Source organism: Meleagris gallopavo, chromosome 1 (assembly GCF_905368555.1).
Source record: "Meleagris gallopavo chromosome 1, MGAL_WU_HG_1.1, whole genome shotgun sequence".
Classification (NCBI taxonomy): Eukaryota; Metazoa; Chordata; class Aves; order Galliformes; family Phasianidae; genus Meleagris; species Meleagris gallopavo.
Genome location: NC_139404.1, coordinates 29,515,841 through 29,540,773, shown reverse-complemented (window position 1 = coordinate 29,540,773; position 24,933 = coordinate 29,515,841). Strand labels below are relative to the sequence as shown.

At 38.6% G+C, this 24,933-nt stretch overlaps 1 protein-coding gene across 2 annotated transcripts in view; it reads left to right on the top strand.

The window, feature by feature from the left end:
• ADAMTS20 (ADAM metallopeptidase with thrombospondin type 1 motif 20) overlaps window positions 1-23,306 on the top strand; it is a 93,207-nt gene extending 69,901 nt beyond the window's left edge. For both annotated transcript variants that reach the window (XM_085219775.1, XM_085219768.1), the window contains exons 29-39: window positions 7,901-8,068; window positions 10,794-10,967; window positions 13,773-13,943; window positions 14,447-14,647; window positions 14,780-14,909; window positions 15,067-15,161; window positions 15,256-15,350; window positions 15,785-15,918; window positions 16,571-16,662; window positions 19,646-19,750; window positions 20,382-23,306. In XM_085219775.1, the coding sequence (XP_085075901.1) occupies window positions 7,901-8,068; window positions 10,794-10,967; window positions 13,773-13,943; window positions 14,447-14,647; window positions 14,780-14,909; window positions 15,067-15,161; window positions 15,256-15,350; window positions 15,785-15,918; window positions 16,571-16,662; window positions 19,646-19,750; window positions 20,382-20,471 (1,455 nt within the window). In that variant the 3' untranslated portion in view covers window positions 20,472-23,306. The remainder of the gene's footprint in view (window positions 1-7,900; window positions 8,069-10,793; window positions 10,968-13,772; window positions 13,944-14,446; window positions 14,648-14,779; window positions 14,910-15,066; window positions 15,162-15,255; window positions 15,351-15,784; window positions 15,919-16,570; window positions 16,663-19,645; window positions 19,751-20,381) is intronic.
• The last annotated feature ends 1,627 nt before the right edge of the window (window positions 23,307-24,933 follow it).

Sequence of the window (24,933 nt, the reverse complement as noted above, 5' to 3'; positions counted from 1 at the left end):
TGATGGTGAAGTTCTTAGCTGAAGCATGTGCAGACCCTTCAAATGACACTTTGAGGCCTATCTTGAGACCTGCACGTGAGATAGCAGATCTTGCCAAATGGCTGCTGAAAGGAGACAGAAATACCCATTGTTTTTCTGATTCTCATGTGGCAACCAGATGCAGAGGATTCTAATTGAGAGAAAGTATGGCAGGAAGAGTAACTATACATGATTTTTTACTGTAACAGAGAGATGAAATAGAGCCTATAAAAGAAGTGTTAAATGAGGTACCAAATGTGATACATTGTCATTGTTGAAGGAGAATACATTAATCACCTACTTGTGAAGTAGTGACTGCTATATTTAAATTCAGAATTATCAAGAACACGTTAATAGCATCAGAAAATACCTTCAGTTAGCGCAAGGCTTGTCTTTGCATCTCACTATTGTGAGATAGCATTAGCATGCCTCGCATGAACAGATGGATATCCTGTAGGTTATGTTGTGTCCAAGTGTCTAAGAGTCTTCTTAGGAGACCGCAACCTGAAAGAAAATAATATCTAGAGGAGAAGTCATGACATCTGAATATGATTTTGGACTTTGACTCAACTATTTTGTAAAGCCTGGTAATATCCTTGTTTTGTTTTTGCCACTGTTCTGTTCATCTTGCTTTCCTTTTCTTCTCTTATACCATACCACAGTCTTCCATCGGCACTCACACTGAAATATCCATAGTTTTTGTGAAAGGTTCTCTTTGTAATTGTTCTTCAGTGGCTTGGATTGTACTCTTATAGAAAATGGGGAAATAGTAGCCTCCGCTGTGAGTCATGTGAACTTATTCTTGTCCAAAATCAGTGTCAACTTTGGTTCCTCGTTATGAAATATTACCTGTGCTAAGATTTTTCCTTTTTGAATCATACAATCAGGATTTTTTAGATTCCACCTGGAATTTATATGAAAGGTTGCTATTTCATTAATCTCAAGCTTCAGGTTTTTCCTGGCATAAGGAATTTTCACACTCCTTGTAGCAGCAGAGTATTGCAATCACCTCCAGACAAATCAGGCACATCATTTTTCTTTTGAAAGAAAATGAGTTGGACTTTATCTAGAAAGAAAATTGGGTTCTCTTTTGGATAGGGAGAAACATCTTGTCAGAATAACGAAGCCAGAGAATCACAGAGAAGTAGGGTTGGAAGGGACCTCTGGAGATCACGTAGTCCAACTCCATTGCTAAAGCAGGTTTCCTAGAGGGAAGTCACTAAAAAGATTTTGGAGGATACAGTTCATTTCTGAGCTTGTGTGGAATCCACTGTGCACATTCACACACCTTGGTAAATTTTCCAGCTATAGAATGTATTTGTTTGTTTTAAAGCAGTTTCCAGAACAAACAGGAAAGTAAAGAGCATTCTGTCACTCCTGCAGATGTGATAGCTCTCATTTGGTAGCTTTGTATAAACTGGCTCACTCATTGGAGAGCTAAGGAATTTCACTTGAAATGACAAATGTGACCATGTCAATATCACTTATTAAATCTCTACAATAGAATTATCCTTTATAAGCTGTAAACTAATTATTTCTTAAAATGAAAACTAACGATGTGTTTTACATTTGTAGAGAAAATAAACATACATTGAAAATACAGGAGTAGTTACATAATAAGTATAGTATGATCATTCACTTACGAAGAAATGTTTTCTGAATGCTTTTCTTTAAGAGGACAGCTGAAGTAGCGCATCTGTAAAATGCAGTACTTTGCACAATGAATCATTGTTTGAGTTTACACTTGTACAAGTGAGGGCCCAACAGGATATAAAGATAGAGGCAGAGTAAAATCAAATGCTCTGTAGCTGGCATCAAAAATGATGCCAGGCTTTCGGCAGCGATGGGTAAAATGGTGATATCTGTCATGAGCAGAAAAGACTTGACAGGGATTTCATACAACAGTCTTCTGTTTTGGTTTGAAGTAATGGAAGTGCTTTGCTGAGATGTCAGAAATAAACCAAACTGAAACCTATTCACAAATTGAATGAATGAATGATATTCAGTGGATGATCATTAAGTGGAACTTCAGGAGTTACAATTTTGATTTTTCCAACAGCTGCACAGAATATGGAGGTCCATCTGCCATCTAGGCAGATCGCTATTTTGCTGAAAGGTTTCCCTTATTAACACTACCTCCAGCTGCACAAGACAAACCGCATGGTTGCAATTTTAAATGCTAAAATGCCTCTGTAGTATCATTAGTAGAATTTGACTTCTGAAGGCAAAAAATCCAACTTCCCTTCCCTTCAAGAACTGTCCTGATGGGACTGACTTTAATATAATGGAAAGATTTGATCTGTGTCTTTTTTTTTTTTTTTTTTTTTTAAATTGGGATGTCTTTGTTTTTAAGAGGAAGATGTTAACACACATTCCTAGTAGATTCCATATGGTTCCTTCACATAGCAGCTTTGCCTTCCTGCTCTCTACATCAACCCTAGAAGGTCTGTCTTTGATCCTCTTTATTCCTTCTTTATCTCCACTTTTTCTGTGTACATATGTGTTTGTACTTTGATTCTCATTTATACCCACCTTCACTGTTGATGAGGCCATACCTGAAGTACTCAGTCCAGTTCTGCCATCTCTTCTCCCAGTAGATGAGATACACTGGATATACTGGGAAGTGTCCTATGTAGGACCATGAAGATTTAAGGGGCTGGAGCACCCCTCCTATGAAAAAGGCAGAGTTGGGAATTATCAGCTTAGAGAAGGGGAGGTTCTGGGGAAAAAAAATCTCTTGATATAAATAATACTTGTAGAAAGAGTGCAAATGTAGCCAGACTCTTTTTAGTGGTACTCAGTGCCAGGAGAGGAGAAAAGGGCACAAACAAAAGCACAGGAGGTTACCTCTGAACACCAGGCAGCACTACTGTGCTGTGCAGTGATGGAGCACTGGCATAGGCTCAGAGACCTTCAGCAGCTGCCTGGACTTGGGCCTGGGCACCCTGCTCTGGGGTGCCCTTGCTGAGCAGGGGCTGGGGCAGACCAACCTAGAGGTCCCATCCAAGCTCAACCATTCTGTGATTCTGTGATACAATGTTGAATCAATATACTTGAAAAATATTTATTCAGAAATTGGTCATTTTTTTGTTATCCTTCAAATGAAAGTTGAAATAAAATTGTCATTTTATGAGACAAACAAAGGCTGCCTATCCATGGAGCACAGAGTACACAGTCCTGCAGAAAATACGTGGCTATGGAGAAGTTAGATGACCTCAGAAAGAGCTGCTATTGCCTTTTGTTGTTCTCATCTGTAGCATTCAGACTTACTGTTAGGTCATACTGTGGTGTATTCCACAATCTTGTACACAACTAGGACTGGTCTGGTGTGCACAGGTGTTCACATGCACGATACACCCTGGAAGCAATGGTAACCAATGTAAGAATAGGTAGAACGCTGGTGTGTCAGGTTCCTACCCTGCTATGCAGGGTACAAAGTTATTCTTAGCCTAGCCTTCCTCCCTTTCATTGCTGTAGTTGCAAAAGCAGCTTCCTTAAAACTAGTAAAACAGATTTACAGACTGCAGCTGCAAAGATGACTTAGTTAAATCATATCAAGACATCTACAAATAAATATAACACTGAACTTTTTAAATGAGTCTATACTCAGTGAGATAATTCAAAATCTTCAGAGTAACTTCTGTAGTTAATGTGTGTAGCTTAGAAAAAAAAATAAATCATATGCATAACTCCTGGAATTCAATATACTTTCTCAGGAGTGATGGGTTGCTTGGTCTTTTCTAGCCCTGGTCCCTTCTGATTGTTTGAGCTAATAGTACAAGTTTTTGTGCTTGTCATAGTGAAGAGTTGTGACATTGAATCCGTGAATTCAGGAGGACCCAATCCCAGAGTCTGTGTTACTTCTTGACAGTATTCTACATGTTTAAAGGGAAGGATAACTTTGTAAATGATTTCAGCTGAAAAATACTTGTTTCATGCTCAAGCATCACAAGGAACATTGGGGAGATGTGGCTAGTAGAGAGGAGGCAAGTGCGGGAGTGCTAATTATAATACAACAAATGAAAATTTGAAACAACTCTCAACTGAGTAGTGCTCAAAGGTGTGCTTTATGAGTGTTTGGTGCAGTAGTGTTCCCACTCTATCTTTAGCATAGTTTTAAAAGAGACCAAATAGACTCTTGGGCGAAGCAAGAGATCATCAAAGTACAGTTTTCAGATAACTCAAACAACTGTTTATAGGTTTGTACATTTTCTTATCCTTTGTATCATAGAACCGTAAAATATCTGGAGTTGGAAGGGACCCGCAAGGATCATCAAGTCCGGCTCCACATAGGATCATTCTAAAACCAGAATATGTCTGACAGCATTGTCCAGATGCTTCTTGAACTCCAGCAAACTCAGTCCTATGACCACTGCTCCGGGGAGGCTGCCATTTTAAAATGTCATTTCAAAAATTCTTTCTATCCAGTCGCAGAAATGCCTGGGGAAAAAAAAAAAAAAAACGAAAGAAAAGAAAAAAAAAAGAGAGAGAAGAAATGCGTATTAGGGCATACATTTAAAATATCTTTTATCCTTTTTTTACTGGCAAAGCAATACAGTTGATCACATTCGTCTGTTAGATCTCCTTATGCCTAATATGAATACAAAGAGAACTTGCTACATGCTTCTCATTTACTGGTTTATTTTTCATTCTCTGGAATCCCAGCGAGCTCCAGCTAAGCTCCACAAAATGCTGCCTTGAAAGAAAAGGTTAGGAAAATTTAGAACAAAATCCACCAAATAATCCATAGTCTTCAAACTTGAAATGAATTAGTATCAATAGTAAAATCATCAAAAAAAAGCTCTTTACTGAGGTTTTGTGAAACTGCATCTGTCAGCTGCAGACAGAGCCTTAATTTGGTGAGAGATGATGATGGCATGCCTGTCTGAGAATCAGTCTGTACCACAGAAAGCACCAGGATTTCTGTCAGGCTGATCCTCATAGAATTTTATTGCTATGAAAAAGAAAAAAAAAAAAAAAAAGCCGAACAGATGAATCCTAGTTACCAGCATCATGGAATGGCTTTGAACAATAGTAATCAAGTCCAGCTTTTTACTACAGTTTTATGTTTTTAAAAGAATGGGGCATATGGGAGATATTACTTTAGCCAGTGTTGAGACAAGTGCTAGAATTTCTGTGCAAAATGGTTACAGGATACTTTTTTCAACTTGTACCCTTTTTAAAAGATTTGTGTTTATTTTGAGATTTAAAATTCTTACAGACTTTTTTCTACATGTGCAATCTGTAGAAAATTTATGAGAGAATGTGCTTTCCATGAGTCTCTAATCATGTGGAATGTTATCCAAATGAAGCCACTTTATAGACGTCTTGAACTGTAAGGATTACGTTGCTCTTGACCATGTGCAAAGTTAGTGATCAGAAGGAAGTCAAGCAGCAGGAGATCGAAGTGCAGTAGACTTTTTCAGTTGGGTGGGTTAAGCCTTGGGAAGATCATTACCGGAGCATCTCACAAAACTGGGCACCAGGCAGTGAGAGGATGAGATTCCACAAACTGTGTGTAGTAATGCATTAGGAGCTTCAAGGATGAGTAAAGGCTCAAGAAAGGCAAAATTCATCTTTGTAAGAAATGTGCTATAGGCTAGGCTCAGTAAAAGGACATGAGTGATTTCCAGAGCAAAGAACAAGGCCTCTGTCCAGCTCAGGAGAGAATCTGATGCTTCCTTCTTCACGTTTGTATGGAACTTCCACACAATCACAGAATCCTGATGATCTAAAGCTGAAAGGCAGCCAATCAAGCAGGTACCCCCGGTCAGTGTGTGCAATATGCAACTCTAAGGAAAATGCAGACGATGGGAATGGAGTTGCAACAGCAGACACCTCATAAGCTATATTTAGACGCCTCTAGAGACTTGGGATTCCCCATCTGGGATCTCCTATGGAACCTACATTTTTCATTCAAAGAGCTGAGCAGCAGTTAAAATCCATCTTTACAGAAAAGCTAGAAGAGGCACCCCAACTTCATATTGATTAAAGCTTTTGATTCAGCACTTGGCAGACCTGTTTTCCTTTCTTTGGTTTTTGTTCTGTGCTGGAGAACTCTCTGTGCTCCCCTGTTTGTCAGGAGTCACATTGAGAAGCAGCATGGGACAAGAGCACTTTATGTCTCTTGCTGAAAGCGGGCCACTGTCCTGTAAAGAACACAGCTGAGCCTGCCTGCACCTGATGCCAAGGCACACTGGGAACAGATAATCCCTTTCAGAGCTATTTTTATGTATTACCTATAGAATGAAGTCAGATTATGTCCTGTTTCAGGGGAGTACGTACAGAGTTAGATGCCTTCTTGAATTTTCCACAGATGATCCTAGATCATCTGCATCCAGAGTGAATGCATTTGCTTTTCTAAATATTAAAGAGAGGGGGGGAAAAAAAAAAAAAGTTAAAAAAAACCGAGCTTTCTTCCTTCCTTGGTTGCATTAAATATTGTCTATCACTGTGTTTTGCAAGGTGCCTGACTCACTGCTGTACTACCAGAGTACTATAAAGGGAATTGCTTTTTTAGCCTGTTCCTGGAAAAGGAATATTTCTGTATTTTTAAAGCTTATTTCCATTCAGGTTTTGCACTGAAACTGTATGTGCTGAATTTCATTCTAGAAAATAGAAAGCGTAAGTATTCAGAAATGCTTAATTAAGTTAGGTTGTGTAATGCTAGTGATATAGATAACAATGTAAGACAAAAGGCAGAGAATGTAGTTAGGAAGAGAATCTATATTTAAATCCTTTTTCTTTTTCACAGCCACTTAGAAATTAAATTTTGAGTATTAATTCTCTAACTGATTTTAAAGGAAATGTTTGTGCAAGTGTGAAATAAATTACAAGGTAAATTGCAGGGTAAAGTATGCATATTTCTTTCCAGACAGAAAATTTTCCAGAAAGTATCTCCATTCTTCAGTTTTTGATAGTATATCTTGAAATAGAAAGGTTAATGACAAGAGTATATGAAGCAAAAAAAAGACTTTAGTGCTTCCATTTAAAAAGCTCATGGTAGCCACTTCATTTTGGGAGTGCTTCAGATACGCCATGTTTAATTGAACGCTCCCTGGGATATCCAGCTCTGCTCTGCAGGTACATGGACAGCCTGAACAGTTCACTTCCAACCTCACTGCAGCCCAGGAGGTAGTGGAGAAATGGTTCTTTCTCTGAAAGAGAATGATCTGTCATCTGCACTCTAATCACACCTAAAGCACACTGGTGTTTCACAAAATACATCCACAGCTCCATTGGTTTCATGTTGGAGAGGAGGATGCTCAAGTGGCAGCATGGTCTATCACAGCAACTTTCTGGAAGAAACAGAAGAGCCAGGGGATGAAAGGGGCAGGGCTATGCTTCTGAGTAATGTGCTGTAACCTATTACGACTACTAAGTACATCTTCCCTTGCCTCTTGCCTCATACAGCAAGATACTCAAGACTTGTAGAAGGCAGATGTCAGAACAAGCATGGTTTCATAGCCTAGTGGCTGGAAACATGCATACCTATGATCTGCATTTGTCTTTGTTTAAATCTTATAATAACCATGGGTAGCATAATGCTTACATGAAAACAGCAATACGCTTACTAAAAACAGAAGGCTGCTAGAGGGTGTCATGAGATTGTAATAGCAAGCTGTCTCCCGCATGGCTTGCTAAGCTCAGATATTTATCAGTGAATGAAAGAACAATACATGACAGATGTTTGACATCTCATCAATAATGCTACGTACAAGAGAACTTATGCAGTGATTTCATATCTGTGCAGTAGATATTATGGCATAATATAGAAGCTTATTCCTTAAACTGTAGAGTCCATTTTGGCCCACTCTAGAGTTTCTTCTTGTTTTCTTACTACTTCAAAACTTTTAGTAAATTAATATACTTCTCTTTTCAGTGTTCTGTTTCTTGTGGGAAAGGTTTGAAGCATCGTGATGTGCACTGTTTTAATAGCTTCCAGGCTAAAATAGAGGATGGAAACTGCAGACATTTAAAAAAACCACGGACATACAAAATCTGTAGAGCCGGAAGATGTCCTGCCTGGAAAGCCAGCGGGTGGAAAGAAGTATGTAAAATTGCCATAATTTTGTTCTTCTCTTCTATAATGGTACTTGGCAAGATCGTATTCATAACATAGTTGCTTCAGTGAAAGGGAGTGTCAGAAACATTAAATCTAGAAATTAAAAGTTCATTGTTTTTCCTTTCTGTCTTTCTTTCTGTCTTCTGCAATTTACAAGAAATCAGTGAGTAGTATGAAATGCTCCGAACAGATTTTGGTTATGTGGTTCACTTGGGGACCATCAGTGAAAAATTTCAGAATTACAGTAGAAATTCCTGCTTCAGAAAACAAACAAACAAACAAACAAAAAACCCAATGAAAAAAATAAAAAACCTGATAATTCAAATAATTCGTACTAGCAGACCCAGAGAGTTTGAACCACTGGCTGTCAAAAGAAAGGGGTCAATAAAGACCAGGCTGCTCCCTAAAGTGGGCTACAAGCAGAGATTTTACAAAGGGGAAGAATGTTCTCCAGAGTTAACTCATAAAGCATGGTTCTATGTTTATGGTTAAATAGGTATTTTATTCTGTTTTTGAGAAACTGAACTAATTCACATGTCCTGATGAAACTGATGCATCTAAGTTTAAGCACCAGAGAAACTGCTAGGCTTTTACACTCCGACTGAAAACCAAGAATAAAAAATCCGTTGACTTTGAAGAATTGGGTCTGTGCTAATAACCCAAGCATAAAAGACCATACCCTGAGCACCTCCCCTGTGAGGACAGGCTGAGAGAGCTGGGGCTCTTCAGCTCGGAGAAGTGAAGGCGCTGGGGAGACCTTATAGTGGCCTTCCAGAACCTGAAGGCGGTACTTCAGGAAAGCTGGGGAGTGGCTTTTTATAAGGGCAGGTAGTGACAGAAGGAGGGGAAATGGCTTTAAACTGGAAAAGGGTAGATTTAGATTAGATATAAGTAAGATATTATTTATTGTGAGAATGGTGAGGTTGCCCAGAGAAGTCGTCGATACCCTCTCTCTAGAAGCACTCAAGGCCAGGCTGGATGGGGCTCTGAGCAACCTGGTCTAGTGAAAGGTATCCCTGCCTATAGCAAGGAGGTTGGAACTAGGTGGTCTTCCTTCTCAACTCAAACCATTCTATGAGTCTACCTGAGTGGTGAGTGTAAAAGTAGTATTACAGAAAGAGATACACTCTGGTGTTATCTACCCTTAATGATTCCTTGATTCTCTGAATCATTAAAAAAGACCCAGACTGACGTTTTAGAGGATAATATGGAACCTTCAGTTATTGCAGATTGTAACTCATTTCCAAAATAGTGGTGATAAAAGGCAGGGTACTATCTATTATTGATCTCCTCAATTTGGCCACATTTCATTGGCCACTCCTTCCAGAAGGAGTCCAGCAGAGGGCCACAAAGATGATAAAAGGCCTGGGGCAGCCTGGGCAAAAGTAGACTGAGGGGAGATCTGATTAATGTTTGTAAATATCTAAAGGAAAGTGGGAGGCAAATGGATGAGAAAAGACTCTTCTCAGTGGTGTGTAGCGATAGGACAAGGACCAATGGCCTAAAACTTGAACACAGGATGTTCCACACAAATGTGGAAGAACTTCTTTATAGCGATGGAGCACAGGGAGAGGCTGTCCAGAGAGGTTGTATAGTCTTCTTCCATAGAGGCAGTCAAGATCCATCTGGACGCCTACTTTCAGTGTCTGGTGCATGGACTCAGATGCAAATGATCCAAATCATTTATTACAATTCTTTCATCACGTATATACCTTCACAAGTTTTCTTTTTCTAGCTTTCCCATCCACCCCTGCTACTTTCCCATCCACCTTTACATATCAACAGAGCATTCTACAAAACACTCTTCAACCCCTCACACAGGCGCTTATCCAATCAGAGCCATGGGACGTTCTTTCTTCTTCTAGAGGTGTCCTTGGTTCTCATGCTGCTTATCTTGCTCCACAGCTTCTGCTCTGAACAGTTTTTCTTGTATTCCCACACTTATTTGTGTGACTTATTGTAGGGAACCTGCTTTAGCAAGCTGTAGGACTTGATGATCTCTTGAGATCCTTTCTAACGCCTGCAATTCTGTTATTCTGTGATTTGATAGATTGGTATCTCCTTTATGATTATTTTGAGTCATTGGGTGGGTTCTGGGACTTTGTGCTTCTGACTGGGGTAAAACGGAATGTTTATCACTGCATATCCTGACATTGTAGTAAGCTAACTTTGACAAAGAAGATGGAAAAGAGATGTAGGGTAGGTAGGATTTGAATCCTTTAAGTTCATCATGATTTGAAATACTTAGTACTACTTCAAAAGGCTGCACCATTTGCAAGATATTTCTACAATGAAATACTGAGGTTCTTTTTTTTCTATTTTAATGTTTGTATTTAAAAAAAAAATACAGGCAAGATTGTCATTCTTTAATTTAATAATTGAATGAGGTGAGTTCTAAACTTCCAGCTGTTTGATCTTGCAAAATCTTAAACTCCTCGTTTGCATGTGCATACACTGATTTTATTCCTACTATGCAGTAAGATAAGGAGGCAGAGCAATCTAGGCAAGGTGGATGCATTTTTTTTCCCTATATCTTACAGGATATATCTGATATCTTTTATTTTAATTGCAGTGTACATTTTCATAATAAATTTATTCAGATAATACAGCAGAGTCAGTGAAGTGCAAGAACATTGAATAATGGAGACTGTACCCCATTCTGTTGACTGTTTCACTTCACACTGACATGATTAATTTTGATCAATTTTAGTGTTCTGTATCCTGTGGTGTGGGGATTCAGCAAAGGGACATCTACTGTCAGCTGAAGGGCCTGGGTAAAGTGAGTGAAGCAATGTGCAACCACGATGCACAGCCCGCTGACCACAGGCCCTGTTGGCTGCCTGCCTGCATGCAGTACCATTGGCTGGCAGATGGATGGGAGAATGTAAGTAACACCTTCAATTTGGATGAAGTATCTATATTTGATGCAAAGAGTTTTCCTATTTTTTTCACTTTTGGATACCTTTCTAGTAGCCATTACATTGCAGAATAGCAGTTGAATGTTCTTTTAGCAGAAATATATATTTTTGGTGTGTGAGAATGAATTTTCCTTTCCTATCAAATACTTCCATATTCCAGCTGGGTATTCACTGCTCTCCACAACAAATGCACCATGCCTCACTATCGCACTATTTCATAACTTCTTCCACATTTTTATTGCTGTTTGCTTGAAATTCCTGTGTTCAATTCCTTTCTCACCAGATTCATGTATAACCCCATATATCTTGCATTAATACTAGCTCTTCAAGTATTTATACATCTGTATTCCCCTCCTGTATTCCCCCCTTGAGTACTATGTACTCAAACTTGGAATATTTTGCCCAGCTGTCTCTGCTCTGAGGGCTCATGTGTCATTTCCTTACTCCACTGGTCACAGCATATCAGAAAAGTTTCCAGATCTACATTTACAAAGCTCACAGCTGGGAGGCTTGCTGTTATCAATAACCAACATTCTCATATCAAATACGCATTTTCGTACTAAAAATAAGAATTCTTACCAAAATAATATATAAAGTGCTCTTCTGCCTGTTCTCATTGCCTAATGATCGGATTATCCCTACTATGTCTAATATTCTGGGCTGCTTCATGCCATTAAAAGATGAGATGTTCCTGTAGCTACACCAGTCAACTGGATTCACACTCCATCTCCTGACGCAAGTCCATACACGTGCGCTTTCTGAATGGAGTTTTTAAAGGCTTTTTTAAAGGCTTAATGGACATGTGCACCACTGCTGTGGTACATTTGCTTGTAGATCTTCTGATCTTCTGATTGGGCTCTGGTTTACATTCCTGGTTCTCTCTGACTTTCTGCCATCCTGTTTGTGGCTTCGCCATTTCACGAAAGTAGGGAATCAATCTGGTTGCAAGATCAGGGGGTTGCAAGACTTGGGTGTAAGCACCTGACTTCTGCCTAATGCAAGAGAATTTTTCTTATGTTTTATTTCTCAAAAAGCCCTGCCAATTAAAGGAGTGACGAGAGGCTGTTCCCTGATGTACTAAAACTGTTGCTTTTCCATGTCAGTAACATGATATCGCTGATTGTTTTACCCTTCAATTCTTGTTCACATGGAGAGAATAGAAGGCTAAATAAAGCTTTTCATCAGAAAGATTGTTTACTTGGCTCTCAGCTTGTTCAGGGCTTTTTCATCAGGTTAGGTTTGTAAGCCCAGGTGTATGTTTTGCAGCTTCTTTCAAATTTTCACTGTACTTACCTCAGTGAAATTTACAAAGCTGTTCCTTGGGCCTCAATTCTTTCTCATCAAGAGGACACCAAAATGGGGAGAGCACTTTGTAGCTGGAAGGCAGGACTGACATCCGGGTGGCCGAGACAAGATGGAAGAACAGAATGACAACAACAACAGCTTTATGAATTTCAACAAAACAGAAGTGGAACATAGCCTGGGAAATGAAAACCCCCTGAGGAGGAACAGCCCAGAGCCTAGTGACAGCTGCCGGTAGGCCAGTTGTGTGCCTGGAGCAGTGATGGCCAGCAGCCTCCTGGGCTGTATCAACAAGGATACTGCCAGGAGACCAAACAAAGTGATCATCTCCTGTTTCTCAGCACCTGTTAGATCTTGCCTAGCTTCTACACCCAGTTCTGGTGGCCCAGTGTAAGAAAGACATTGAGAAACGGGAGCACATTCAGCAAAAGCCCTGCAGGCTGATGGGGGGCTGAGCACCTGCTGCTGAGCAGAGGCTGAAGGGACCAGCAGAAGGGGTAGTTTGTGGGAAATGTAGCAGGAGCCTTCTAATATCTGCAAAGAAGTGCCAAGGTGAAACCAGGCTCTTCACAGTGCTACAGGGTAGGAAGACAAGATGCAAGGAGGAAAGTGAAGCCAGAGGTTCACTGGATGTTGTGAAAAATGTTTTCTCAGTGAAGACAACTGAAGCAGCAGAATAGACCACCTAGGGAAGGTCTTGCAGTCTCTTCAAGGTTTTCAAGGAAATTTGATAATGTTGGAGGTTACATCTAGCAGAGCTGTTCTACTTTACAGCATCTGTTTTCTGTACTTCAGATTGCCACTCTGATTCAGTAATATTAGAATTTGAACAATAGCTTTGACTCATATATCACACCTTGGCAAGTCTCCTAATTGTGACTTGGTCCAAATTTGAGTTAAATTATGTTCAGGTCTCTGACTAGAATCAACAGGCAGTAAGTAAGCAATGGTATTGATTATTGCATCTGCTGAGACTGGAGTTTGTGTATTTGAGCCTGCCTTTTTCATCACAACAGGTTAGTTTGAGTGTCCAGAGCAGTTTTGTTTTCTTTAGCTCTATCAGTGTAATATTGTGTACGTGCTTCTAGGGATTCCTTATGTTTTGTTTTCAAGACCAAGCTATTCGTTTCATATTTCACTGAAATCCTATTTTGAATTCTCATACAGAAGAGCTTTTTCACTCACCCTTTCATTTAGCCTGACATACTTATTTTCTGCTCCATTTCACCCACCAGTTACAGTGTCATGTCATGAAGTGCTATTGGGTTTTTTTCAGCTGATTGGAAGTATCTGAACACTGAAAACAAAGGGATTTTGATTCAGTACATAATTCAGTTCAACACTGATAACAGATTTCATATAGGTTGTTGCTGTCTGGGCCTTAATGATGTGTGACAATTGGCAAATAGCCTTACTCTGTAAATAACTAGTTTAGGTACACAAACTGTGATTGTTTTTCTCATGCTCAGTGCTCGACGTCATATAGAAGAAAGGAAATACACCAGAAGGTTAAGTGTGTGGATGAAAACCAGATCCAAGTGGATGAAAGCTTCTGCGATCCTGCCACAAAGCCTCCACCCATCAAAAACTGCAGGAGAGCTCCCTCCAAATATGTTGTGCTCACAGGAGAACTGTCTCAGGTAAACTAATGGTTTTGCTTACATCTCTTTTGTGTAACTTCACACTGAAGAGTATTATACTGTTGTAAAATGTGCAGAGAGAAAAAAAAAAAAAAAAAAAAAGCATATTTTCATCTGAATTTGAGTGCCCCTTACCACAGGGCTCCTCTGCTGACTCTCAGCAATCTCACTGAAGCAAACAGAAATCTTTTCCTTGATTTAAGTGAAATGTGGGCTCAGTATTGTTTCCCTTGCACTCCTGACATGTGTATGTGTATGTGCATACTGCAGCTGAGAGGGAACTGCTCTGTAAGCTCTGACAAGAGCTGCATACAATGTCCTATCTCCTTGCGTGCGCTATTGCAGCAGACCTCAACTTCTGCACACTGTTTAACCAACATGGCATACATCAGATTACATGATTTTGCCAAAACAAGGGTTGGAGATGACTTATCTGTGTTCGCAATGCTGTGTGAAGGTTCAGCTCCCCAGGAATAACATCAATACTTGGGATTTTGTTTTAGTGTTCAGCCAGCTGTGGGGTGGATCACCAACAGAGGATCACATACTGTGTTGGAATCCATTCTGTTCAAAACAAGCACGCCTTCGGCCTTCGAACTGTGGCATATCGAGAATGCCCAGTAACACCCTCCCCATACATTTATTACTGCAATATCAAAGGATGCTCACAAGCAGCTACCTGGAGAGTGGGGAAGTGGACCAATGTGAGTACAGACGTGCAAGTTGATTTTTGCTACCTGCCTCGAAAACAAATAGCTGCCAAGGCATTCGCTGATCTACTTCTGTTAATTATTTACTGCCTTCTAAACTAACTGCTGATTGCTATCCATGTTTAGTGCTCAGTGTCTTGTGGAGCAGGGGTAAAGGAGAGAACAGTAGTGTGTATGACTGAAAATGGCTTATCCAGTGACTTGTGCCTGCCACATTTAAAACCAGATACCAGGAGGATCTGCCATGCAGAGGAATGTAAGTGACAGCTGTACTTGTTAGATGAACTTAATGTTTTCCAAGCTGATTTATACAAAAACAATGAACATATTTAGAGCATAATTACGGGAAATTAAGTACTAAAAATGCATTCTATTCATGAAATATTAATATGATTTAATCATTCATTTTGAAGGTGAAATTATTACCACCTGCAAAGATATCCAGATTAGAAAAGGGATGAGAAAAGACGGTGAATACCTACTCAACATTAAAGGAAGGATGATAAAAGTATGCTTTATATTGGAGTTTTTATGAACACAATTTTATTAAATAATACTTTTCTCATAAAGATTTTGCTAAGGGTCTGCTTTTGCTCTTGCAGATCTATTGTTCAGACATGCACTTAGACAATCCCAAAGAATATTTGACGTTGGTAAAAGGAGAAGCAGACAATTTCTCTGAAGTGTATGGACTCAGGTACAACAAATAAATAAATAAATAAATAAATAAAAGTGGTGGTTTTGTAAATTTATTAAATGCATTTATTTCTTCCAAAATAAATCAGTAAAATGATACTTACCTGTGGTAAGAACAGATTAATATAATTTATTTTCCTTAATTTTCTGTTTTGAATATCTAGACATACAAACACATCTGCAGAAATGTGGATATTTCCAAGCTGGACTTGAGATAACTGCAATAAATGATCACTTTTTTTTTTCTATCTTGACTTCAGAAATGGCTTCAATCCACACTGATATTTCAGTTGAGCTGAGCTAATAGCTTCAATTTCATGTTCAGTAATTTTTTAATATTCTGTAGGTGGCACAGTGCAATACAATTATTTTTCACTACAGTATTCTGTTATGGAAAAATGTCAAATGGAAAACTAAATCTTTGCTATTCTCTAGGTTACAGAATCCATATGAATGTCCTTTCAATGGAAGCAGGAGGCAAGACTGTGCCTGTCGAAATGATTACCTTGCAGCTGGCTTCACGGTTTTTAGCAAAATAAGATTTGATGTCGCCTCCATGCAAATTAGAAGTAAGCATTTTGGCACTTTTAGCCAGTGTGAGCCCTCTGTTGATATTGTGCATGGCTGTGATTAGAGAATTATCTCTTCAACTCACTTGTGGATCTAGTAATGCCATTTCTGGCAAACAAAATTCATGTTTTCTTTATGACTTCAGTGGAAATTTCAACAAAGAAAAAATAAACACACACAAGAAACAGAGAAACAATTCCCAAGTAGACCTGAAATTTGCATTTGCTTATTTAATTTACATATGAATTAGATTCAGTTTCAAAGATTTTGTTCCCATTATTCCATTTCCTCTAATTCACTGGCATATTTTTCTTGAGAAGGCCAAGCCGTGTTGTAGATAGTCCCTTCTCAGACTAAACAGACTGGAAATCTTGCACTTCAAGCCCCTGACTGAAGGTGGCAAACTGGGCCACAGCCAGCTCATGTGGAGCTATGTGCAGTTGCATATCCTCCTATCTTCATCGTGTCTCAAAGAGCAAACTGGGCTTGTAGTTTTGATTCATGTGGCATAAGCTGGCATGGACAATGCAAAACACAGTTTATTAAAAAAAAGAAAAAGAAAAAAAGATTGTCTATTTCACACTGTTTTCACCTGAGATTCTAATATTCTAGTGCAGTACTTTCAGTATTGAGTAATTTTCTGTTTTCTAGCCACAGATTTTCTTTTTGCTCAGACTATACTTGGGAGAGCAGTTCCGTTTGCTACAGCTGGAGATTGCTACAGTGCTGCCAGATGTCCACAGGTATTTATGATTTCTTTCCCCTGGAAAAAAGAAAAAAAGTTTTACTGATTTAGTGCTGAAAGGTTCTAAATTTCTGAAATTCATTCTGCCTGGTGTGTGTGTGACATTAATAAGTGCTTTCTCTTATTTCTTCCTCTGTTCCATCATCTGTTTTTTTTCTGTTTCTGAAAACTACCAGAGGAAATCAACCCTGTTTAGCTGCTGAATTCAGTGTCAGTGTTTTAGTTTGGAATGGCTGGGGCTTCTTAAGTGAATGTCTCTGTGTCCCAGCTTTCTGTTTGTTGGTTCATGCCATGGAGCAGTGTTGGGACACATGAAGTGGATGCCCTGTGGATGAAACTGAATCAAATGATGAGTTCCAGAAGGGCCATATGCGCTCCAACTGCTGATGAGAACTCAGTCTATGGGACTAGATGAGAGTTAGTCCAGTGTAAAATCCTGATTTGTCTATTGTATATAAACATGAGGTTCTTGATTTTTTCACTTCACAGTTTTGCTCATACTGCAGTTTACTCCTTGCTAGTGCAGTTATAGCCCTAGCCTAATGTAGTCAACCTAGGTTGTGCTTGGAGTCTATTGGAAGAAATGAGATTCCCTAGAAAATGGTTCATAGACTCTTACCACATTAGAAACCTTAGGATATCTTAAGGTGTCTGATAATGACCTCAAGATCATCTTCTGGAAGTGCATATTTATTTTCACTCATTATAAAGGAAAATAAAATTAATAAGCTCAGACTTGCATGCAAGTGAATATTTGGTGTCTATCTAACCTGGATGTCTAAGCTTAAGACAGGCTACGTGGGAGGATGCATTCAAAGGCAGATAGAGACCTACAACTTAGGTACAAATGAAGTGCTTAAGTTAGGCAAACTTAACCTTTGGTAAGAAAACTGCTGGGAGTTCTTTACAGTATTGAATACCTTCAACATTCAGACTGTCTGGGCTCAGTGCAGTACATATCTATTTGTGATCAGTAACTTTTGTCAGGAAGTCATTCTGCTTATGTGTTTTTGCACTGATGTATTTTCATCTGTAAATTTGCATTGAAACTAACCTCTGTGTCTGCATGCAGTCAAAAAGTGTCAATTCATTCACTCTGCTCTTTAGATCTGTCCCTGGCCTTGAGTTTACTGCATGACGGATAGCTGTTATGCTGTCATTATAACTGCACATAGCACTTCTTATTTATTTTTACAAAACAATACCCCTACGAATGTATTTACATTGGGCCTGTTAACTGTGGGAAACATTCCACACCATTTGTATGAATTTCCTCCAGATGCTTTATTCATTAATGGAAATCTCCTTTTTCAGCCTTCAAAGAACTATCTACCCTGTCGATATTTGCTTATGTTAGTGCATCCTGAGCACAGGAGTGCTATCAACATATCAAATTTATGTAGAAATGCACTTGAAACAAATCTGCCATAACAAACAATGTTAAGACTGAATATTTAGAAAGGAATTTCGATGACTTTCAAGAATAAGGCTGAATGATGTATTTTTACACATATAAAACATATTAAACATACACAGATGTTTTGTATATGTATGTATACATACATATAAATATCACTGGCAATATTAAAAATAAAATATGGAATACATAATGGAGATTTTATCTTTGCTAAAGCTTTGATATTGGGATTTAAGCAATTTTTATAGTCTGAAATCAGAAATTCAGGTCTTTAGTGAATTGTATGCAGGTGGCTGGAAGTTTTCAGATTAGAGTTCTGCCTAAACCAATACTTAGGCTCTTTGTGGAGGTAGCACTTACTTTTCCACACATTGCTCTTCTGTGTAGATGTAATTTAATCATTTTCTATTCCCAGGTTTGTTTACTAGCTTTTAAATTATTTTTCTTGTTCTCATATGAACCATCTGTGTTATGAAGATAGTTTTCAGAGTATTTATTTTTCTAAGCAAAGACTTCAGAATCAATAAAATATTTTGAATGGTTTGTATAGCAAAGCATCCTATTTAGCAACAAATGTATTTGTTTTATCCTCCACTTATGTTCATGTTCAGTTATGTTATTAAGTATACAAAGAAAGAAATGGGAGATGATATAATAATGATGCTTGGGCAGTTTGCATGCAAAGGCTTGAGACCTGGATGACTAAGAAGTGATTTATCTCCAATTTCCAGATAACATCAGGACCTGACTGTGTTGTCTCCTAAAAGTTCAGGCACTTAGAAATGTTTCTCAAGAAAATCAGCCTCACTCTTGCATATTGCATGTACATACTTTTTGTAAATTTAATTTAAATACGTAGCAAGGAGGCTAAAATAATTTGAATTAACTGATCATAGAATCATAGAATGTCCTGGATTGAAAAGGACCACAATGATCATCCAGTTTCAACCCCCCTGCTATATGCAGGGTCGCCAACCACCAGACCAGGCTGCCCAGAGCCACATCCAGCCTGGCCTTGAATGCCTCCAGGGATGGGGCATCCACAACCTCCTTGGGCAACCTGTTCCAGTGCCTCACCACCCTCTGTGTGAAAAACTTCCTCCTAATATCTAACTTAAACTTTCCCTGTCTCAGTTTAAAACCATTCCCCCTTGTCCTATTACTATCCACCCTTATAAACAGTCGTATCCCCTCGTGTTTATATGCTGCCTTCCAAGTATTGGAAGGCTGCAATGAAGTCTCCCTGGAGCCTTCTCTTCTCCAAGCTAAACAAGCCCAGTTTCCTCAACCCTTCTTCATAGAAGAGGTGCTCCAGCCTGATCAATGGTCAGTTTTGCACTCAGACTTTGCAAACAGGTGCTACTTATTACAGAACAACTTGTTCATGTGCTTTTGTGTCGCAAGAGTCAAAAGATAGGAAATAATGTGATGTAACTAACCCAAGAGAAATATGCACCTTTGAGTACTTAAAGTCCAGATATAACCTAAGCTATATATAAGTGTTTTAGTATTTTGAACTCTGTTTATCGGTTCTGTATTCTACCTTTTGTTTTTGTTTTGTTAGGGCCAGTTCAGCATTAATTTGGCTGGTACAGGTCTGAGATTATCCAGTACTGTTAGGTGGATGGCTCAGGGCAACTATGCAACCGCTGACATACACAAATCCCAGGTAAGTAAATGCTGTTTTACTTTACCTGCTATTGTAAAATATTATGCCTCTGGATGACTCTTTAGTGCAAAGCTATTTATTAATAAAATACAGTGTTCAAGGTCACTGTTCTATCTAAATCTTCTTCCAAGTGCAGTATGAGGCCTGATAAACTAATCTTACAGATATCACAACATGTTTAATCACACCTCTTGGAATCTAATCCAGATAGCACTGCCTACCTAGCCTTCTCTTACTGGTTTTAAGAGCCCATTGTCATATTGATTGGGTTCATTAAAAATTTGGAGGTACCTAATATTGCCTTATACAAAATACCATTTTATTGAAGATGCATACTACAGGAGTTGCTTCCAACTTGTCTCATAATGGAAACCAAAAGACCAACTGAAGAGGAGAAGTAGACAAGCACAGTTAAGGAAAATACTGCATACCACGCTAGGGTGGAAAGTATACAACAATAATGATAAAGGATTTCTGTGCCTGTTCTGTTAATTAAATGCTATCTCTAGATTTAATAATTGTAGGTTTGATTTGTAAAACGTCTATTGTGTGCAAACCTCAAGAAGCATTTCATACAACTGAGATTTCAGCAGCTTCTCTTGACTGACTGTTCTCTCTGTCTAATTTCTAGGATGGTACCAAAATATATGGAAGATGTGGAGGGTTTTGTGGGAAATGTATTCCTAACACAATTACTGGTCTCCAGCTTCAAATAAAGTGAGAACTCTGATGTGGTAAGAACATCAAAGCAGGAACATCTGTCATTTAGGTGCAAATTGTAGGTGCTGTGTATATACATATTTTTTAATTCTTTCATCTCTGTAATGCTCGTTACTGTAATGCTCACTGCTGAGAACTCCTTCCTGTTTTCTTTGGTGTTTATTTGGGGAGGTACTGCCTGTTTACGGGCTAACAAGTGTGTAAATCACAACCTTCAGGTTTTAATAGGGAGACCTCCGTTCTTTGTAAAGTAGAAACGTCAGCAAGCAAATTGCACTCATGTTGCTAACATGCATAATACCTTAAACTGTGCCAAAACTGCAGTACTTTACTTACAACTAACCAGTGCAATTCTTTCTGCAATATTCAGTACTTTCTGCACTGATTTTCTTGATTGGCTCTACTAAAATTTGGAAAGGAAATTATCACTACATAGAGAAAACAGCTGGTAATTTCAAATACGTGCAACTTTGTGTATCCTGTCAATAATTTTCAGCAGGAAAGTACATAACCAGTGTTCTTTCTCCTGAGATAGTTTCTATAGGTCTGTGTGTTTCTCTGTCAGTAAAAAACATTTTTCCTTGTCCCTCATTAAATCCTTTGTGGTGCTCAAATACTAGCGGTAAGGCTGACAAGTGTGGTTTGACCTTTGTAGTCTCTATAGCACATGTTAAACATTTGATGCATAGTATTTCTGTGGTTACAGGAAGAGAAAATAAGGAGAAGTATTGCTTGGAGATCTGATTTTAATCCCTGCCTCTCAACCAAATATACTGTAAAAGCAGTTTATCTGTTGACCACATCACCTTCTGTGTGATTGTATGAACATGTATTTACTTAAACCCTTTCCATATACACGTTATTACAATGGTATATTAGCAATGACTAGCATGTCTCCCTTTTATATTCCAATTCAATCTAGTTTTCAGTAAAACTTTGGGCAGCATCATGCTCACAGTGTGGCTGGTGTCCATCTTTGACTCAGTTTGATTTCTGACTGGTTGTAAATGCAGCTCTAACATCTGCTAACTAGAATTATTTCTTCCAGAAAAGTAACTGTATGTTAGAGGGGAAGGCTAGCAGATTTGTTGGATTACCTTACAGTCCAGAACTGTAGAAGTATGTGCTAACAAAGATAATGTGTTTCAGGGGAAATACTCAGGTATTCCAAGCAGAATTTTCTCCATGTGTAGTATCTTATATGATGTAATGGATAACTATACATACTTCTGACAATGTGCATTCTGTAAACCAAATATTTGTTTTGTATGCTGGTAAAACTGGTAGATCAAATGACAACTATATCAGATTTTTACCCACAAAGAGCTAACCACAAATTAGTAATATGTATTAATTAAAAACAATACTGTACCACATAAGTGTAAGCAGCTACATTTTAGATAACACACGTAGGTAATTATTTTTTTTTTATCTCTGCATCAGAAATGTATTTTTGCACTATGTGCCTTGTATTAATTGTAAAAGTTATTAAGAATTTAAAACATTATTTTCCTAGAAATGTTTATGTTTATAATTAAAGTCTTGTAATTTATAAAGTATTTATATAATAAATATGCTTGTGTGAATGTACTTGTATACTTCTTTTTTTTAATCGAATGCTTAGCACAAAATGTAGTATGTCAACTTGTTTGTGCACAGAATAATTCTAATACCTCCTTGCCATGATAGATACAGATACTGGAATAAGTGCTGCACAAGCAGATTATAGTCATGCAGACCTTTTCCCCTGGAAGGAAATCTTATTTCAGAGGTGTAAATTCCACCTCACAATCAGCATGCCCCTACTACAGTGATCATTTATATCTTTCTTGAGGAGGTTGCTGGTAAATCATTCACTGAAATAATCTACTTCAGTTCTTCCTCTTCCCTATGCTAGACTCAGATCAATTCTTTCCTAGTCTGATCCCTCAATGGTTGCTTTGGCAGGAGGTAAGCTGCAATCTACCTCCATCTACAGGAGGATCGCTTTCTTTTCAACCCTGAAATAGTGATTACAGGCTGGGAATTGCTCAGCTCTTCTGCTGCAAAATCACTGAAAATCCATTATCAAACAAAGTGACTTTTCACATCATATTCAACACAGCATATTCTTATCAGGTAATTTGTTAATTTAAATAAATTTTCTATAATTAAAGCATACCCTCTGACTGAGTTCAACTTCTATATGAAACAACATCGCATTTAAGATTTTGGGAGGGGGGGGAGTGGGAGCTTGTTTTGGGGTCTTCAGCCCTAGTTTAGTGAGAATCTTGTGTGTTCTGACATTGTATGAATTCCTCATATTATGATTCTGATTTATCTGAGAATCAGTGCTTAATCAATCCTTCCATTTAAACTGGTTAATTCTCATCTTGAGAACAATTTAAGGGAAACATGAGCCTGATTATTGACTCAGATGAATGTGGAAACTTGGTGATGCTGATGTGTTTACAGGTTCGTGTAATAAAAGATTAGTTATGGGCTGTACTTACAGTATCCTGCTTCTGTTTCTTCCAACTGTTGTGGCTGCAAATGTGCACAGCATCCCATCTGAGTGGGATCCTACCTGAGCAGTGGGTCCTGAGCAAGAAGCTGAAGGGTCCACCAAGTGGGTCTGTGCCAAGCTGGCACTGCTGGTCACAGGCAAGTGGCTCTCCAGATTTTCTGGAGGTTTAGGAAAGCACTGAATTGTCCCATCACTCATCCATAAAGAAGAAAATGAACTAACTGAGGAATGACAATCACTAGAGAGGATTGTAATATGTTCCCCTGGATATCCTCTATAACGTGTTCAATCCGATCAACATTTGCAAGACATAACTTGTGTAAGCACATACACACGTAGAGCACTTAGCTGACTGTTGTATGTTGATTATGGACTAGATATAAAAAACAATTTTTGCTCACCTTCAGCCAATGAAATGTCACTCTGTGCACTCTGAAATGATGGCATACTGCCTAGGACCTGTTACATCTTAATATGATAGAACCTTTCTTCTAGTTGTATTTTTCCTACAGTGATATCAGGAGCCAGAAACCCTAGCTTTTGTCCTTCAGTGGGTCTCCATCATAGCTGAAATCATGCTGGAGCAGTCTGTCCTCGGGCCCTTTTGTGCCCCCTCCCTGCACAGAGGAACAGAATAAACTCAGGTGTTTGATGTAGGACTCATGTAGGTGTGTTGTACAAAGAGCCCATCCAACATTCAGGGGATCAGCTGCGACTGATTTCAGCATGTCTATTTGTCTATGTGGATTTTTGATGGCGTCTGTATATTTTTCTGTAATATCCAAGAAGTACTTGAAATGATGAAAGAAGCTTTGTTGTTTATTTATTTATTTATTTTACTCCTGTAGCCTTGAATGTGGTTAGCATCTCAGATTTGTTTACTATTTGAAATAAAAATTGCAGATAACTTGGAGGAGTTTTATATCTTTGCATTTTCATTGATAGAAACCCAAGAGATCCCTAAGAAATTCAGGCCCAGTATAAAATATTGCTACCTTGCAAATGCTTTCAATGTTTTCCAGAGTTTTAAATATGATTAGCAAAAGTGTGAAGGGTGGTTGGTTTATGTTCTCATAAAGAAGCAAACAGATTCCTGAAATTTGATGTTCTGCAGCTGTCAAAACCGCACTTCTATTGGAAGTGAAATGGAAATAAGCTATAATATTTTAAACTTACATTATAAAAAAACAGAGAGAGCAGAAAAATTGTATCCAAAAATAGTTTTAAAGCAAGATCATTTATTTTTTTAATAGGAAATATTATTAAAATGAGCATTCTATATACGCTTTGCAGTTGAGATTCTGTGTCAGCAATAAATGTGTGTTGGCTTTATTTGTTTACTTACTTATAAATTGAACCAATTCCCAATTGCACTCTAAAGAACCCCACCAGAACCCTTTAAAGAAATTAGTTTTCACAACACAATACGCTTTCCTATTCTCCTGTGGATGTGGTGCTTGAGTCATGGAATGCCACAGGCTGGGGTTAGATGCCTTTATGCTTACTGTAGTATTGACTAATTGTAGTATTTGACTCACTTAACACACACAAATTAGTACTGGAAGCCAGCTGGCAGAGCCAACAGGAGGCAATGTCCTCAAGGCTAAAGAGCAGCAGGTCTGGGCAAGAAGTTGCAGCCCAAGGCCTGACTGCTGGTCTGGCTCCTGCTTTCCTCTCTGGGAGCGACTGGTCATCACCTCCTGAGTCTTCTTCAAGATGACTTTGTTGTATTAAAAAAAATATAGAAGTGGGGGGGGAAGAGAGGGATCTCATCAGCCTCCCTGTCTCTGCTGTGCATTGGAAATAGGCTGAATAGATCACAGAGAAAGTAAGATGTTGCTTTTAAAGTGCATTCCTGCTTCACAGTGCTGGCTTCCCTTCAGACAGAGCAGTTACTGTGATAAGAGCAGAGGAAAATTACCTTATGCATTTTGTTCAAACAGAAGAACAAGAGATC